The sequence below is a fragment of the Scyliorhinus torazame genome, chromosome 8 (assembly GCF_047496885.1).
Source record: "Scyliorhinus torazame isolate Kashiwa2021f chromosome 8, sScyTor2.1, whole genome shotgun sequence".
Classification (NCBI taxonomy): Eukaryota; Metazoa; Chordata; class Chondrichthyes; order Carcharhiniformes; family Scyliorhinidae; genus Scyliorhinus; species Scyliorhinus torazame.
In genome coordinates, this window is record NC_092714.1 from 245,538,683 (window position 1) to 245,557,872 (window position 19,190).

General features: G+C 43.0%; 1 protein-coding gene across 2 annotated transcripts in view; it reads right to left on the minus strand.

Annotated features, from left to right (window-relative positions):
* The window catches only part of emilin3b (elastin microfibril interfacer 3b), a 63,374-nt gene that overhangs the window by 34,775 nt on the left and 9,409 nt on the right, over positions 1-19,190 (minus strand). For both annotated transcript variants that reach the window (XM_072515055.1, XM_072515056.1), the window contains exon 4: positions 16,260-18,134. In XM_072515055.1, the coding sequence (XP_072371156.1) occupies positions 16,260-18,134 (1,875 nt within the window). The remainder of the gene's footprint in view (positions 1-16,259; positions 18,135-19,190) is intronic.

Sequence of the window (19,190 nt, forward strand, 5' to 3'; positions counted from 1 at the left end):
TTTAAATCACACTAACAGACCTCAATCTTCTCATTAAAACTAAATGAATTTGGTGAGACTATGAGATTGCAGATGGACTGAAAATAGAGACCAATTTGCTTCCAGGAAAGACTTGTGAATGGAGACCAGCTGGCATTCACAGGCTTAATTGTAACTTTTCAAATAGACTACACGTACCAGAAAACAGTAAACCACGTGTTTCAGGACACAGTAAAGTAGTGCCCTGTGTAATAATCTGCTTTGAGATTAAAAATCTACTTTTTTCTAATTAGTCAGATTTCTTGTAGAAAACCAATAATTACTTATTTAAAAATGCATGTAGTAATTATGCCTAGTGTGGTGATGCACCACTGTACTTCCCTGGCATTGTACATAGTTATATAATAGTTGTGTGTAACGTGGCCCTGTAATCCTGTGTATTGTACTGTGTATTGTACTGTAGCTCTGTAGAGGTTCGGTCACCTGTATGTAACCTGACCTGGCCACGGAGAGCTCCGCCTTGGCCACTCCCCCGGGAGTTAGGTATAAGAACCAGCTTCTGAGAGCCTGACCCATTTGTCTGGGGTCATCTGTGTCGGGTAAGCTTCCTATGTAGTGTATTAAAGCCTTGGTTAAAGTCTCACATGTCTTTGTGGTTCTTGACGCTTAGTGCATCACCTAGTCTGTTCATCTGCAAAATAGGGTGGAAAATCAACAGCTTTGTCAAGACGCTTCTGTAGCCATCAATGTGTTGCGAATCATCATCCACCCGAATGAATGAAAATCATTACAAACAGGCTTCGTAATTGACTAAAATTGCAACAACAATACCAATTGATTTGGTGATCTCAAACCAAGCCATAAATAATGTTCATTTTGAAAATTATCAGAAAAAAGATGTTCAAAGGCTTATGTTGGTTCCCTACCATAAAACAGTTTTAAAAGGGTCCAATTATCTCACCACTTTATGAAAGCTCTGACTTACGCTGGGACACAGTTCTACTGGATAATTAATCAGTTCTCCACCTTTTAGCTCAGAGAGAGTCTCTGCAACACCACCTTGGAGAGTATCAGAGTGAGGTCTTATCCTAATTTAGCATGACACCCACTTTCCAGCACGAGCACTGAATTTCAATTGGGCTAGTTTCCCTCCGATTTCTCCTCCTACATACCATTTGTTGAGCCTCTACAGCCACCCTTGCTGAAACTCGGCAAATATTTCAGCCCCCTGACCCATATGGTTCACACTTGGTGGTACTTTTAGGACCTCTGAGCCACACAAATTAAAGAAAATAACAGTAAATCAGTTATTTGCACCCCTCCCTCCCTCCTTCCATTGATCATCTACTAGTCAACTTTGTACATCCTAATCAATAATCTAGCTATTTTGTAAAAGAAATGTTGGGAGAAGCTTTACAATAAGGTGTGTTAAAAATCACATGTTAAAGTTCAATTGCCCATAGCTGAGCCATTGTACACTGTCATCTAAAAGAGGAAAAACAGCACTGAGGTATATTAAAAGCGGAAACAAAGTGGGCAGGCAGCCACACACATTTAGATGGGATCTGAGATCCGGAATTCATTTTAAATGTAATTCATTTATGAAAGATTGGATTTTAAGATTGGTGGTCAAGACCACAAAGGATATTTCTAAACCTTAGCCTAGCAGAAGCATCACGTTACCTTATTGTTTCTTCAATGTAAATATGTCAACTAACAGCTTATATAGGGAAGACTATTGTGGAATAAAACGTAAATTTTTTTAACGTAATTAATGAAACAGAGTAAAAAAGAAATGGAGAATCAAGTTTCAAAGATCGCCCGATGAAGGAAATATGAAACAGGAAGAACCATGAAGAGTGCCTTATTTACACAGACTTAAAGCTGAATAATCTAAAGTTTTCATCAATAAGTTCTGAATATTCCTTCTCAATAAAATACTCCCCATTGAATTTGAAATGAGCAGGTTGAACAATTCCCTGTTACATTCATTTACTGAGACCTGTAGGTGATGTCTTTGTACAATATGTACTAGAGAAAGAAGCATTTCTCCTGCCAACCATTGACAGTCCCAAGGACTGTTCAATTATTGGAGCCATTTAATAATAATCTTTATTAGTGTCACAAGTGGGCTTACATTAACACTGCAATGAATTTACTGTGAAAATCCCCTAGTCGTCACATTCCGGCGCCTGTTCAGGCACACTGAGGGAGAATTCAGAATGTCCAATTCACCTAACAAGCACGTCTTTCAGGACTTGTGGGAGGAAACCGGAGCACCCGGAGGAAACCCACACAGACACAGGGAGAACGTGCAGGCTCCACACAGGTAGTGACCCAAGCCGGGAATCGAACCTGTGACCCTCGTGCTGTGAAGCAACAGTGCTAATCACTGTGCTACCATGTCACCCTGTAATTCAAGGTGCAATTTAAGATGTAGCACATTTTAAATGGAGTGAACTGAAGAAAATACACTCACCAAAAAAAAAGGGTCCTGGAATTTGAAGTGTTACAAATGCAAGTTCTTTCTTTCTTTCTATGCTGAAGCACTTTAGACAGCAATGTTAGGTCTTAAACCATTCCTATCCTTAGCAACATCCTGTTTAGCACCATATTAATAAGTATTTTGTAGCCCAATTATGAGTAATATTTGTGGATATTAATTGATGGGTGGCATGGTAGCATAGTGATTAGCACTGTTGCTTCACAGTGCCAGGGTCGAGCTTCTATTTCCGGCCTGGGTAATTGTCTGTGGAGACTGCACTTTCACCCCTTGCCTGCGTGGGTTTCCTCCAGGTGCCCCGGTTTCCTCCCACAAGTCCTGAAAGACGTGCTTGTTGGGTGAATTGGACATTCTGAATTCTCCCTCAGTGTGCCTGAACAGGCGCCGGAATGTGACGACTAGGGGATTTTCACAGTAACATCATTGCAGTGTTAATGTAAGCCTACTTGTGACACTAATAAAGATTATTGTATTACCATTTTACCACTTTTTTCTATCAAAAATCTTTTAAAGGTGAGTACCCACAGCCCCAGTGCAAAGCCGAAACACTGTGGATGCAACAAATCTGAATTAAGAACAGAAAATGTTGGAAATACTTAGCAGGTCTAGTAGCATGCATGGAAAGAGTAGAAGAGGTAATGGGCGAGATTCTCCGGCCTCCCCGCAGTATGATTCTCAGTGACGGGAGGAGGCCTGCTGTTGACATGCGGCGCCATCTACTGGTCCCGCTGCTGTCACTGGGGTTTCCCATTTATTCCACCCCATGCCGCCAGGAAACCTGTGGTGGCGGTGTGCCGCTGGAGGAACTGGAAGATTCCACCCGCGTGAACAGCCTGAAGATCTCACCCACAGTTTCAGGGCTAGGGGCCGGGATTCTCTGATCCCGTACCGGGTCGGAGAATCGCCGGGGGGGAGGGGGTGGGGGGGGGGGGGGGGGGGGAGGTGGGGGGGCGCGAGAATCGCGCCACGCTACTCCAACGCCGGGATGTAGATTCTCTGGTGACCAGTCGGGGGCCCGCCAAGTTCCACCAAGCCCCGCTGAGGCAGGTTACGTATGTTCCCACCCAGTGGGACAACAAAGAACAAAGAAATGTACAGCACAGGAACAGGCCCTTCGGCCCTCCAAGCCCGTGCCGACCATGCTGCCCGACTAAACTACAATCTTCTACACTTCCTGGGTCCGTATCTATCTATTCCCATCCTATTCATGTATTTGTCAAGATGCCCCTTAAATGTCACTATCGTCCCTGCTTCCACCACCTCCTCCGGTAGCGAGTTCCAGGCACCCACTACCCTCTGCGTAAAAAACTTGCCTCGTACATCTACTCTAAACCTTGCCCCTCTCACCTTAAACCTATGCCCCCTAGTAATTGACCCCTCTACCCTGGGGAAAAGCCTCTGACTATCCACTCTGTCTATGCCCCTCATAATTTTGTAGACCTCTATCGCCCCTCAACCTCCTTCGTTCCAGTGAGAACAAACCGAGTTTATTCAACCGCTCCTCATAGCTAATGCCCTCCATACCAGGCAACATTCTGGTAAATCTCTTCTGCACCCTCTCTAAAGTCTCCACATCCTTCCGGTAGTGTGGCGACCAGAATTGAACACTATACTCCAAGTGTGGCCTAACTAAGGTTCTATACAGCTGCAACATGACTTGCCAATTCTTATACTCAATGCCCCGGCCAATGAAGGCAAGCATGCCGTATGCCTTCTTGACTACCTTCTCCACCTGTGTTGCCCCTTTCAGTGACCTGTGGACCTGTACTCCTAGATCTCTTTGACTTTCAATACTCTTGAGGGTTCTACCATTCACTGTATATTCCCTACCTGCATTAGACCTTCCAAAATGCATTACCTCACATTTGTCCGGATTAAACTCCATCTGCCATCTCTCCGCCCATGTCTCCAAACAATCTAAATCCTGCTGTATCCTCTGACAGTCCTCATCGCTATCCGCAATTCCACCAACCTTTGTGTCGTCTGCAAACTTACTAATCAGACCAGTTACATTTTCCTCCAAATCATTTATATATACTTCAAACAGCAAAGGTCCCAGCACTGATCCCTGTGGAACACCACTGGTCACAGCCCTCCAATTAGAAAAGCATCCTTCCATTGCTACTCTCTGCCTTCTATGACCTAGCCAGTTCTGTATCCACCTTGCCAGCTCACCCCTGATCCCGTGTGACTTCACCTTTTGTACTAATCTACCATGAGGGACCTTGTCAAAGGCCTTACTGAAGTCCATATAGACAACATCCACTGCCCTACCTGCATCAATCATCTTCGTGACCTCCTCGAAAAACTCTATCAAGTTAGTGAGACACGACCTCCCTTCACAAAACCATGCTGCCTCTCACTAATACGTCCATTTGCTTCCAAATGGGAGTAGATCCTGTCTCGAAGAATTCTCTCCAGTAATTTCCCTACCAGACTACGGGGACCTCAGAGTTCTGGTTGCAGGGGTCGTCCTGGGGGGGGTGGGGAAGCTTCCACGATGGCCGGGCCACGATTGGGGCCTACCAATAGGTGGGCGGGCTAATTCCAGGGGGGGGCTTTGGTCCTCCGCGCCGGGCCCCTGTAGGGCTCCGCCATATTGCCTGTTAAGTAATGGGTTAACAGACATTGCAATTAGTTGTCTCATTTATGTTAAGTATCCATTAATTGACACTGATATGTAAAGGGGCTTCTGGTGGCCTCTGTCAGGTGATGTATAGTTAGAGTTTTGTGCAAAGGCTGTTGAAATTAAATAAATGTGTGTTTGTGAAAAAGGAACAGAACTTTAGACTCTTCATATCACAGCAACTAAAACGTCTAACAATTGGTAGCAGAGAATGGTTGCTGTGTAAATGTGAAGGGTTGAAAGATACAACTTTTCCAGATCAAACCAACGAGTGAGTGAGAAAAGAAAAAAAAAGGGGGTATATGGCTGAACCGAGGATAAAGATGGCTGGATATGACTATCCTTCCTTATTTTCTGAAAGGGAATCGTACGATCAATGGAGAAGTGCAGTAGTTATGTGGACTAAGGTAACTGCTTAGGGAAAGAGAAAACAAGGTATGGCATTGGCTCTTTCTCTACCACATGGCAGTAAAATCCAAAACAAAGTGCTTTCTGAGCTTGGAATTGGAAGAGTTAGACTCAAAAGAAGGTCTGGAGACTTTATTCCATCATATGGATAAGATTTATAAGAAAGATGACTTGTTAAGTGCGTATGAAGCATGGTCGGATTTTGATAAGCTCCGGAAAATGGAGGATATCTCCATGGAAGACTATATAATGGAATTTGGCAGACTATATAAAAGGCTGCAGAAACACAACCTGGAATTTCCACAGTCTGTGTTGGCCTTTAAATTACTTGACTGTGCTAGAGTGAGCAACATGGATAGGCTCCTGGTTTTGACAGGAGTTCAGTTTACTGATAAGGATACCTTATTCGAACAGATGACAACAGCTTTACAAACGTTTCTGTGGAAACATTCAATTCCAATGGCTCTGATGACCCAAATAGGTCAGCCTGCAATAAGGCAGAATATGGAAGATACACTACTACCAGAATGGCAAAATCGTATGGCTACGAATAGGGCTCAAGACTATAGAAGGAGACCGAGACAAGGAAATTATGAAGACAGAATCCCAGTTAGAACCTACATTAGGAGGATGAAGCCCAGAAATGCACGGGGCATGATAAATCGATCTTTTCGATGTGACTCTCAATACCATTATGCTTTCAACTGTCCAACTCGTTATGATAGAGTGTTTGAAGCGACACATGACACGGAAGAGTCAGAAGAGGAAAAAGATAGTGACCAGAAAGAAGGCATTGTCCTATTGACAAGCAGTTTTATGTCAGTAATGAGGGTGTTGGTTGCAGAATCCTTCAACTGTGCTGTATTGGACAGTGGCTGCACATCTACTGTGTGTGGAATTGACTGGTTAAAATGTTACCCGGACTCTTTGAATGCTGAAAATCGTAAGAAGGTTAAGGAATTTGAAAGTTCCACAAGTTTCAGGTTTGGGGATGATAATACTCTGAAGTCGCTGAAAAGAGTGGTGATCCCTTGCAATATTGCCGGAGTGAATCATTTCATTAGCACGGATATTGTATCAAGTGAGATACCTTTGCTTCTGAGCAGATCGTCGATGAAGAAAGCACACATGAAACTTGATATGGAACAGGATAAGGCAACAGTTTTTGGAAAGACGGTGGGCTTACAATTTACACAGTCAGGACACTATTGTATTCCATTACTAACAAATAATATTTAAGTAGAGTGGTTAAGGATGTGTTAATGGCAGTTGAAAATGGGACTTGAGCTGATAAAAAGCTTGTGGTATTGAAACTGCATAGGCAATTTGCACATCCGTCTCCTCGGAGGCTGAAAAATTTATTAAAGGATGCAGGAGTAAGGGATGACTATACTAAACTGATAGAACAGGTTAGTGACCGCTGTGAAGTTTGTAGGAAGTACAGAAGGACACCAGCACGACCGATAGAAACCCTACCTTTGGCCAGGGATTTTAACGACATTGTGGCCATGGAGCTTAAGATCTGGGATAAAGCCAATAATATATTTATTTTGCATTTTGTAGATTTAACAACCAGATTTAGTCAATCAACGATTGTACGAAGTAAAGAAAAGAGAGTAATTCTGGATCAAATCGTGGAAAAATGGATAGGGACAGGAATGGGTCCACCGGCAAAATTCCTTACGGACTATGGGGAGAATTTGCTAATCATGAGTTTAGGGATATGTGTGAAAACATGAATATCAGAGTTATGAATACGGCTGCAGAAAGCCTATTTAGTAATGGTGTCTGTGAAAGAAATCATGCTGTCATCGATGACATGCTTCGGAAAATTTTGGCAGATCGACCAAATTGCAGGCTAAATTCAGCTTTAGCATGGGCAGTACATGCAAAGAATTCATTGCAGATGGTTGGGGGCTATAGTCCTTATCAATTAGTGTTTGGTAGAAATCCTAAAATTCCGTCCATTTTGGATGACCAGCCTCCAGCTTGGGAGGGGACTACAATTAGCTCTGGTTTTGCTGAGCATTTAAATGCATTACATAGCAGTAGAAAAGCTTTTTTGGAAGCAGAAGTTTCTAAAAGAATTCGCAGAGCTTTAAGACATAATGTATGGCCATCAGATGCTGTTTTTCAGCCAGGAGGCATGGTATACTATAAGAGAGACAATTCTAATGAATGGAAAGGCCCAGGGAAGATCATAGGCATAGATGGCAAAACAATTATTTTGCAACATGGTAATCAAACTGTTAGGGTATATTCATCAAGGATAATGGGTACAGATTACAAATTTTCAAATCTAGACAGAGCAGACAGACATGACGAGGAACCAGAGTCATCTGGTATGCATGTGTTACAGAACTATGAGGACCAATTAACTGATATAGACAGGGTTTCTGTGGAGGAACACAACACTTCTGATGAATTAGAACAGGCCATTTTTCCGAAAGGGCAACTGCCAAAAGTTGGTACAAAAGTGACGTACTTGCCTGAAGGGTCTAGTCAATGGAAGGATGCAACAGTTATTAGTATAGCAGGGAAGGCCACTGGAAAGTATAAACATTGGTTGAATGTGCAGCATTCAGGGGAAGGAGTCAAGGGAATGGATTGGGAAAACGAAGTTCAAAAATGGAGGGCACAGAAACGCAGTGCCAGTTCAGATAGTACATCGGATAGTGAACAGCTCCGCAGGAAAAGGTTGAGAACTATTGAATGGACATCCCACAGCACAAGGAAAAGATCAAGGAGTAGCAGTACAGAACGAGATACCAGGCGGGAGAGGGGACGTAGTTTATCAAGATCTTGGAACATGAGTAAGACTACGAATACTAATAGGAGTGTAGGCCCACATGCACGTGAGAGTTTGGTGGCTTCAAATAAATTAGATGAAAAAGTGATCAAAGAAGCTAAACAGCAAGAATTGCATAGTTGGAGAGAATTTGGGGTATACACGGAAGTACCGGATAGGGGACAAAGAGCTCTATCCCACAGATGATTTGCATGGAAAAGGTTCTTCTGGATGGAACTTATAAGGCAAAGGCCAGGCTTGTGGCAAGGGGATTTGAAGAAAACTTAGAAGATCAGGATTTAAGGGTAGATTCACCTACAGCAGGAAAGGTTATTTTAAAGATCTGCTTGGCTCTATTAGCCACAAAGGCATGGGAATGCAAATCTACTGATATAAAAGCTGCCTTTTTGCATGGGCATCAGCTCCAGAGAGACATTTCTTCATGGTTTGAGGAAAGAATTCAGGGTTGGAAGTCAGGCTTCCGGTGAATTTAAATATATTGGACTGGAAATTGGACAGACTAAGTTAGGGGCAACTTTACATCAGCAATCTTATTTGGAAAGCATCAGCCCAAAAGCAATTAGTCGTGGCCGAGTTTCACAGAAAGACGCAATGGTTTCAAAGATAGAAAAAAAGAGCAAATAAAGCATTGGCCAAACTAAAAATGCAGGAGTGTGTTTTGAAGTTCCCGGTTTTAGGTGACCTTAGGCACTTGAAACTCATAGTTTATAGTGATGCGTCCTATGCAAATTTATGAGATGGGGTTTCAAGCGCAGGAGGTTTTATAATTTTCCTTTTGGAAAATGGTAAATGTTGCCTGCTTGTGTGGGAAACAAAGAAAATAAGGAGAGTGGTAAAAAGCACTTTGGCTGCTGAGACATTAAGCCTTGTAGAGGCGGTGGATATGGTCTTTTATATAAGTATGACATTGACAGAAATTTGGGATTAGGGGATTTGGATAATATACCTATTGACTGTCACATTGACAATAAATCCCTGGGGGAAAATGTGCACTCTACAAAAAGTGTCAATAAAAAGAGTTTATGGATAGACATCCCAAGTTGGACAGAGGGGAAATAACAAAAATTAAATGGGTCGACAGGAGCTATCAACTGTCAGACTGTTTTACGAAAAGAGGGGCGAGTTCACCGAAAGTTTTGGATATTGTTAATGAAGGGCGCTTGTTTTGTGACTTTTTTTTTTCTTTCTCAACCAAACCAAAAAAATGGAGGGGGGGGGGGAAATCATGAGTGTGTTTTTGAGTTTCTTGAAATTTTGTTTTCACCTAATTATTTTTTTTCTCCAAGGAAGGGGAGACTGTTAAGTAATGGGTTAAGAGACATAGCAATTAGTTGTCTGATTTATGTTAACTATCCATTCATTGACACTGATATGTAATGGGGCTTCAGGTGGCCTCTGTCAGGTGATGTGTAGTGAGAGTTTTATGCAAAGGCTGTTGAAATGAAATGTGTGTTTGTGAAAAAGGAACAGAACTTTAGACTCTTCATATCACAGCAACTAAAACGTCTAACATTGCCCGGGGGCCGGCGCGGAGACGGAAACCCACGAGCATGCGAGGACATGCGCCGGCCGTGGCATGCTCGCTTTCGAGCGCACAGCACTCCGGCGCTGTACTAGCCGCCGAAGAAGGGGGTATTGCCTGGGCCTGGAGGTCCATTGACGCCGGTGTCGCTCGCGCTGGTTTTGACGCCGGCGTCAACACTTGGTCGGGATTTCGGAGAATCCCGGCCAGGATCTTTCATAGCCCTGAAACTTTAGCGGCTGATGGAGAAAGGTACAAAGCAATGTACTCTGTTGTACCAGAGGGTGAATGTGAAGCATTTCTGCTCCCCAATAGCATGTGCAGAGCTGTCACAAATGTTGGAGGAATTTTATTTTCCAAAAATTAATTTCAAAATGAATTTCTATAATCCTTTTTCTTTTCTTCCTTTCTTCCTGTTGCTATCCATTCTGTGGACTGTTCTAACTTGTTACAGCGTTATAGAATTAGAAAAATCTTAACACTTCTTAGGGCATAGGCATATAATCTGAAGTGCCATGAAAAAGCATTCAAGAAGCACTAAACAGGAACTGAACTGGTGGGACGTAAATGAGCCCAGCCTCTGTACGGTTGGAGCATACTGCAGGTTATCGATGATGCCTAAATGTGGGCAACAAATAGGGACTGTTGGGAAATTTCAACTCTCCTTGTTTAGTGTGTTAGGAATTTTGTGATCATTGAAACTGCTGCAATTATTTTACCATTTTACAACCTGCCTATTATTTACATAATGTCTATCAAAATAAAATAAAATTGCATACTTGAAGTAAGTGAAATGGAGATGCAGCATTTCTTCGAACGAGCCGTCAATTTTATGTCCGCAACAGAAATGAGAAATGTTCCTCAGTGTGTGAAATAAATCACATTCCTAAGTTTTAAAAAATAAATTTAGAGCACCCAATTCATTTTTTCTAATTAAGGGACAATTTAGCGTGGCCAATCCACCTACGCTGCACATCTTTGGGTTGTGGGGGCGAAACCCACGCCAACACGGGGAGAATGTGCAAAGTCCACACGGACAGTGACCCAGAGCCGGGATCGAACCTGGGACCTCGACGCCGTGAGGCAGCAGTGCTAAGCACCTCACCACCGTGCCGCCCTAAGTTATTGAGATGATTGGAGTCTACATTGTGCTTAAATCGTTCACTAGGAGTTAAATTTTATCTTGACATTCACAGCATAACAAAATATAACAATTTGGCGTTGAATTTAATAATAACCCAGAATCACTGTTCAGAATATGAAATGATAAATTATAATCCAGCATTCAGTAATGGGATGTTGATGATTTGTGCAGCAGCTGTAATAGTTTTAGGAAAATAATTAGTTCATATTGTACTGAAGGTAATATTGACATTTCCAAATGGATGCACAAGAATATTTGGTTTTCTATTCTCCGGTACAGAAGCTTTTATACATTGAGATTGTATGTTTGTCCCTGAATATTGATGGCTTTGACTAAACTGGAAATCCTTTCCACCAGAGCAGGGAAAGCTAAAAGATGTTTTAAGAGATGTTTAAGATTATGAAAGGTTTTGATGAGGGCGAGGTGCAGAGGAAAGACTTTCCTTTGGTTAGCAAGTTAATGACCCGGAGTAATTAATTTAAAATGTTAAGAGGATTTTGCAGAGTTGCTTAGAATCAGCCCAGGGAATAGTTGAGGCAAAAGACCATTTGAATCCATTAAGGGAAAAGTGTATAAATAATTAAACCAGAGAAAGATACAGGGCTATGGAGTAGTAAGATTTGTTTAGAGATAGTCCAGCAAAACGCTAAGACAGGCAAGGGCTGAACATCCTCTTGCTATGCTGTAAACATCCTCAGTTTTATGTTCTTTTAAGTTGACTGTGAATTTGGCAGTCATCACACATTCCACATGTCGCTTTGCTGAGCATCTTCGGTCTGTGCGCATTCAGGACCCTGACCTTCTCGTTGCTTGCCATTTTAACAAAATACCCTACTCCCATGCCCACATGTCTGTTCTTGGCCTGCTGCAATGTTCCAGTGAAGCTCAACGCAAACTGGAGGAACAACATCTCATCTTCCGGTTAGGCACGCTACAGCCTTCCGGCCTGAACATCGAATTCAACAACTTCAGATGATCAGCTCGACCTCACCGCGACCCATTTGTTTGCATCCCATTTCATTTTAACTGTCTTTTACCATTTCTTTCTTTCTTAATATATATTTAATTTCCCCCCCCCCCCCAATCTTATCCACCTTTCCTTAACCTTTCTCCTCTTTGCTTCCCCTTCTCCTCCCCACACATCTACAGTTCATCCTCTGATGTTAGTTTCTCTGCTGTTTGACATTTCACACCTTTTGTTCTGTCTGGGGACTGCCATTAGCACTCTTTCCCCTTGGTTTCTGTGGCCATTAGCACCCGGTTTCCCTGGGTTTCTGTGGCTATGACTCATCTTTCATTCTCACTCCACAGCATAAATATTTCCCACTTTCCCTGTCTGTTAGCTTTGACAAAGAGTCATCAGACTCGAAACGTTAGCTCTTTTCTCTCCCTACAGATGCTGCCAGACCTGCTGAGATTTTCTAGTATTTTCTCTTTTGTTACGGTCGGCACGGTAGCATAGTGGTTAGCACAATTGCTTCACAGCTCCAGGGTCCCGGCTTGGGTCACTGTCTGTGCGGAGTCTGCACGTTCTCCCCGTGTCTGCGTGGGTTTCCTCCGGGTGCTCCGGTTTCCTCCCACAGTCCAAAGATGCGCAGGTTAAGTGGATTGGCCATGATAAATTGCCCTTAGTGTGCAAAATTGTCCTTTGTGTTGGGTGGGGTTACTGGGTTATGGGGATAAGAGTGGATGTGTGGTCTTGGGTAGGGTGCTCTTGCCAAGAGCTGGTGCAGACCCGAGGGGCCGAATGGCCTCCTTCTGCACTGTAAATTCTATGAAATCTATGAATGCTACACATTCCACATGTTTGCCCATAGAAGACCACACATGAAAGAAACAGAATACACCGTGTATTTTCTTTCATTTGCTAAGTGTTCCTTTGTTTTGTTTTATTCGTTCACGGGATGTGAGTGTTGCTGGCAAGGCCAGCATTTATTGCCCATCCTTAATTGCCTTGAAGGAGGTGGCGGTGAGCTGCCTTTTTGAACTGCTGTAGTTCATATGGTGTAGGTACACCCACAATGCTGTTAGAGAGGGAGAGGAAGGAGTTCCTGAGTTTCGACTCAGTGACAGTGAAGGAACAGCGGTATAGTTTCATGTCAGGATTGTGTGTGGCTTGGAGGGGAATTGCATGTGGTAGGGGTGTTCCCTTACATCTCCTGTCCTTGTCCTTGTAGGTGGTAAAGGTTTCAGATTTGGAAGGTGCTGTTTAAAGATTCTTGGTGAGTTGCTGCGGTAATCACGTGGATGATACACACTGCTGCCACTGTGCATCGGTAGTGGAGGGGATTAATATTGAAGGTGGTGGATGGGGTGCCGATCAAGTGGGCTGTTTCGTCCTGGATGTTGGTGCAGTGTCCATCAGGAGAGTATCCCACAATACTCCTGACTTCTGGCCTGTCGATGGTAGACAGGCTATGGGCAGGCAGGAGGTGAGCAACTCTCTGCAGAATTCCCAGCCTCTGACCTATTCTTGTACCATAGTACTTTTAAATTAAAATTTCATTAGACAATGCCACTGAATTGGAATTTTTTGCTCGAATGTAATCTATCCCTCAATGCCAGCAAAACTAAAGAGCTGGTCATTGACTTCAGGAAGCAAAGTACTGTACACACCCGTGTCAGCATCAACGGGGCCGAAGTGGAAATGGTTAGCAGTTCAAAATTCCTAGGGGTACACATCTCCAAAAATCTGTCCTGGTCTACCCACGTCGACGCTACCACCAAGAAAGCACAACAGTGCCTATACTTCCTCAGGAAACTACGGAAATTCGGCATGTCCACATTAACTTTTACCAACTTTTACAGATGCACCATAGAAAGCATCTTATCTGGCTCCATCACAGCCTGGTATGGCAACTGCTCGGCCCAAGACCACAAGAAACTTCAGAGAGTCGTAAAAACAGCCCAGTCCATCACACAAACCTGCCTCCCATCCACTGACTCCATCTACACCTCCCGCTGCCTGGGGAAAGCGGGCAGCATAATCAAAGACCCTCCCCATCCGGCTTACTCACTCTTCCAACTTCTTCCATCGGGCAGGAGATACAAAAGTCTGAGAACACGCACGAACAGACTCAAAAACAGCTTCATCACCACTGTAACAAGACTCCTGAACGACCCTCTTATGGACTGACCTGATTAACACTGCACCCCTGCATGCTTCATCCGATGCCAGTGTTATCTAGTTACATTGTGTACCTTGTGTTGCTCCACAGGCTGTTCCCAGAGATTATGCACCAGGACAAGACATCAACTGCTGTTGGAGGAACAGCAAGATGGTGCCGGAGCGTGGCGACTCTCTGCGAGCTCTCCTGAACAGATCCTCTTTTCACTTATCTTATAATCATTCTAATCTTCTTAAATTTAATTTTAAGACTAACATTATTACTAACCTTTTTTTTTAATCTTATCTTGCAGGTTTGAACATCCTCCGAAGCCCTTGGAGAACTTTTGACCAGACTCCTAAACGACCCTCTTATGGACTGACCTGATTAACACTGCACCCCTGCATGCTTCATCCGATGCCAGTGCTATCTAGTTACATTGTGTACCTTGTGTTGCCTATTATGTATTTTCTTTTCTTGTACTTAATGATCTGTTGAGCTGCTCGCAGAAAAATACTTTTCACTGTACCTTGGTACACGTGACAATAAACAAAATCCAATCCAAAAATAAAAATGGTTCAATTTATTTGACCAGTAATTTCACAGTCAGGAAAATGATACAGTAAAATCCAAACTGATGCCTTGTGTATGAAGTTGGCAAAAGATGCAGGGGCAGAGAGCCTCACTCTACTTTGCTTTAGTGCAAGTTTGAGTCTCAACACCTTATCTACGTGACACAAATTTAGCACAGAAGTAAAGATTAAACTGGTTCACACCAATGGTAAACTTGAAGTGAAAATTTACTTTTTAAATTGGGGCAGCACGGTAGCATTGTGGATAGCACAATTGCTTCACAGCTCCAGGGTCCCAGGTTCGATTCTGGCTTGGGTCACTGTCTGTGCGGAGTCTGCACATCCTCCCCGTGTGTGCGTGGGTTTCCTCCGGGTGCTCCGGTTTCCTCCCACAGTCCAAAGATGTGAAGGTTAGGTGGATTGGCTATGATAAATTGCCCTTAGTGTTCAAAATTGCCCTTAGTGTTGGGCGGGGTTACTGGGTTATGGGGATCGGGTGGAGATGTTGACCTTGGGTAGGGTGCTCTTTCCAAGAGCCGGTGCAGTCTCGATGGGCTGAATGGCCTCCTTCTGCACTGTAAATTCTATGTTAATCTATGTTAAATAACGCTCCAAGATAAGGGTTGCACAAAGTGCTTTTCATTGGAGCATTCACCATTTGCAAGAACATAAAAAATAGGAACAAATGTAACAATCTGGTCCTTGAAACCTGCTCCACCACCACGTAAAATCATGGCTTACCTATCTCAACTCCACTTTCTGGCCCTATCCCTATATCATTTGATGCCCTAAGATCCCAAAAATCTATCCATTTCAATCATGGATAGATTCAAAAAGCAAACATCCACAGACCTTGAGGGTACAGAATTCCAAAGATTCAGAATTGTCCGAGCGAAGCAATATCTCCTCATTTCCAGTTCTATCTAACTGGCTATGCCTCTCCTGAGACTGTTACCCTTACTTGAAATGAAAATCACTTATTGTCACAAGTAGGCTTCAATGAGGTTACTGTGAAAAGCCCCTAGTCGCCACATGTTCAGGGAGGCTGTTACAGGAATTGAACTGTGCTGCTGGCCTGCCTTGGTCTGCTTTCAAAGCCAGTGATTTAGCCCTGTGCTAAACAGCCCCTAGACTCTCGAGGTAAAAATCTCTCCCATCACACACCCTCCCAAACTCAGCTGAACTTCTTACAAAAAGATTGTGGTTGTGTTCTCAAACCTCATGTGAATGGTACTGGACTTGATAACTTGGAAATTGATCTATAAAGGTATTAGTCCTAATACAGGATTCAACAGATATCAAACAGACTGAATTTCATCCTTGTGGTTTATGATGTGTCTAAACCCTATTCTCTCAATTACTGTTTTATAACTGATATGTAGAATAAATGCTGCGTGTAATGAATAATTATCTTTCAGTGCTTTTCACTGTATTGTGCACACTTGTTTCATGATAAATATCGCAAGAATATTGGGATCTGATAGGAATTTGGAACAAATCCTAAAAAGGTCTTTATATGGTTTTTGAATTGACTATTTTACATTCTATTTGTAAAGTTGTAGTGAAGGTACAGCATTTTTGATGCTTACCATCTAATGCTCGATGTCCAATGCCTGTTATTCTGGTATGGCACTCACGCACGGAATCTTTCAGACCAGTAATGTCTTGATTGTGTACCACAAGGGTTCTATTCATTTGGTCCAAGTAATTCCACAGATCACCAGCGTGATTATCCAAACCATCCTTAATATAATCCAGACTGCTCAATACTGCACCTAGTTTGCTGCACACACTCTCCATCTCAGCTACACGTCTGTCAACTTGTGACACTTCCTTCTGGATATCTTGAGCATTGTGCTTGCAGTTATGGAGATCTGACATTATCCTGTGGTTAATTCGTTCCAGATCGCCTTTGAGATCGTGGACACGCTTGCCATTAAACATGAGCTGGGAACCTTGGCTGTTCACTATCTGTTGGATCAGATGGACTTCATCTGTCATTTTGCGCTCGTGTTCATCCCATGTTGAATTGACAAATGCAAAGTCATCCGCATACTTGCTGACAGAATCTTTGATGCCTTTTAGTGTTCTGTTAACAGCATTGATGTTGATCTTTAGTAATGTAATTTCTCCCTGCACTGCACTGGATTCTTCTTCCTCTTTAATTTTTCTATTTATTTCAAACATAGAGTAGTTAAGTTTATTGAGCAGGCCAGAGTTCTTATCTAGCTTTGTCACTATATCGTGGCAGTTTTTCTGGCAATCATCAATTTCTGTTCTCAGAGTTTCAATGTCACTAATAATTGAAGTGCAACCAACAGCACACAGATTCTCCAGAGCTACTAGTCTTCCTTCCAAATTATCCAGACCATGATTGGTTTTCGTTTTAATTGTGGCAATCTCCGTTTCCAGCATAGGGATTACTTCTCCCTCTAGGTTGGCAGGCAGAGACACATTGCTCAACTCCTCAACAATGATGGTAACACGACCTTCAATGTCCTTTAGCTTATCATGCAGGAGAGTCTTCACACCATCCAGCTCGATTCCAAGATGTCCTTTCATGTTGTTCTCAATGGACAGACAGTTTTCTTCTATGCTCCTCTCCGTGGCATTGATTTTAGCCTCAATGTCGTCCAGCCTACTATCATAGACATTTTCTACATGGATGCTGGAGAATTGCGGCAGTTCACTCTCAAACCGAGTCGTCAATGACATTTGGTAGTCAGAGATTTCTTGTAGGTTCCGTTCTAGAGCATTGATTTTTTCTGCTAGGTACTTAACAGTATCACAGCAATTTACAGTAACAGCCAATCCATCAATTTGTGTCTGTAAGTTATTAATCTCCTTTTTCAGGTCAGACTCTTTCCCATCTATCATTCCTTCAAGTCTTTGATTTATTCCCTTCTGTTCCTCACACTGCTGTTGGACCACCTTTACTTTATAATCACAGACTGTTTCTACATCGGTGAATTTGTTTTCAAATCCATCCAGTAGGTCAGCTCTGAACTTGGTCAGCTTGTTATCTATGTAACTATCAAGGAAATCCACAGTTACCAAAGGTGAAGTTGGTCTATTAGCTTCCAGAAGTTGTCTGATTTGACCATCGTGGCCAATCACCATCCCATGAACTTCATCAAGCAAGTCACTCTTTGTTTTCAGGACATCCTTGACCTCTGTCACTTTGGCCACTAAGTCTCCCATTGCTGGTGGGTATGCTGGTTCTCCTTTACTTAGGTTTTCCAGGCCATCGGTTATATATCCAACGCCGACTACAGAACCTGGATATTTTAGATTATTCAGCAATGATACAATCATTTTATTGGTGTCTTCCTGAATTGCGAGCCTGAGACTGTCACTGATCCCACTCACCATGGATTGGAGTCTCTCAAACGATTGTGAAAAACGTCGCATTTCATCTTCCAAACGGTCTATTCGTTCTCCATAGATATCCGGAGCTTTAGGACCTGGGAAGGACAAATATTACCAGATTAATGGGTTATACAAATTAAATATAAATTGAGATTAAAAAAACTTAAATAATTGTACCACTATATAATAGTCACTCTGTATAGTTATTATTAAAGGGTTCGGAGGTTTAAACACCACGTTCAACAAAGGCTAGGACCCCAAGCTAAGCGACATAAATGGAATACCAAGGTATTACTCACAAATTACTTGGATGGCAATTATGATGATTTACTAACTTGCCCTATCGTTTAAGACCATTTTTCTGCCAAGAAGGGATCCAGGTATATCCTAAGGTCAAGCAAGTACTCTTGGGTGTGAAAAGTACTGAGGTTTATAAATTTAGAGTACCCAATTAATTTTTTCCAATTAAGGGGCAATTTAGCATGGCCAATCCACCTAGCCTGCACATCTTTGGGTTGTGGGGGCGAAACCCACGCAGAGAATGTGCAAACTGCAGACGGACAGTGACCCAGAATCGAACCTGGGACCTCAGTACCGTGAGGCAACAGGGCTAACCCTCTGCGCCACCATGCTGCCTGTACATGAGAATTCATGGGATGTGGACTTCACTGACTAGGTCAGCATTTAATGCCCATCCCTAATCGCCCTCAAGAAGGTGATGGTGAGCTGCCTTCTTGAACTGCAGCAATCCATGTGGCGTAGGTCCACCCGCAGTGCTGTTATGGAGGGAGTTCCAGGATTTGACCCAGCAACCGTGAAGGAATGGCGATATATTTCCAAGTCAAAATGGTGAGTGGCTTGGAGGGGAACCTCCAGGTGGTGGTATTTCCATGTGTCTGCTGCCCTTGATGGTTGTGGTTGTGGGTTTGAAAGTGCCGTCTAAGGAGCCTTGGTATGTTCCTGCAGTGCATCTTGTAGATGGTACTGTTTGACTGTGGTGGAGGGAGTGAATGTTGTGGATGGGGTGCCAATCAAGCGGACTGCTTTGTCCTGGATGATGTCAAACCTCTTGAGTGTTGTTGGAGCTGCGCTCATTCAGGTAAGTGGAGAGTGTTCCATCACAATCCTAACTTGTGCCTTGTAGATTGACT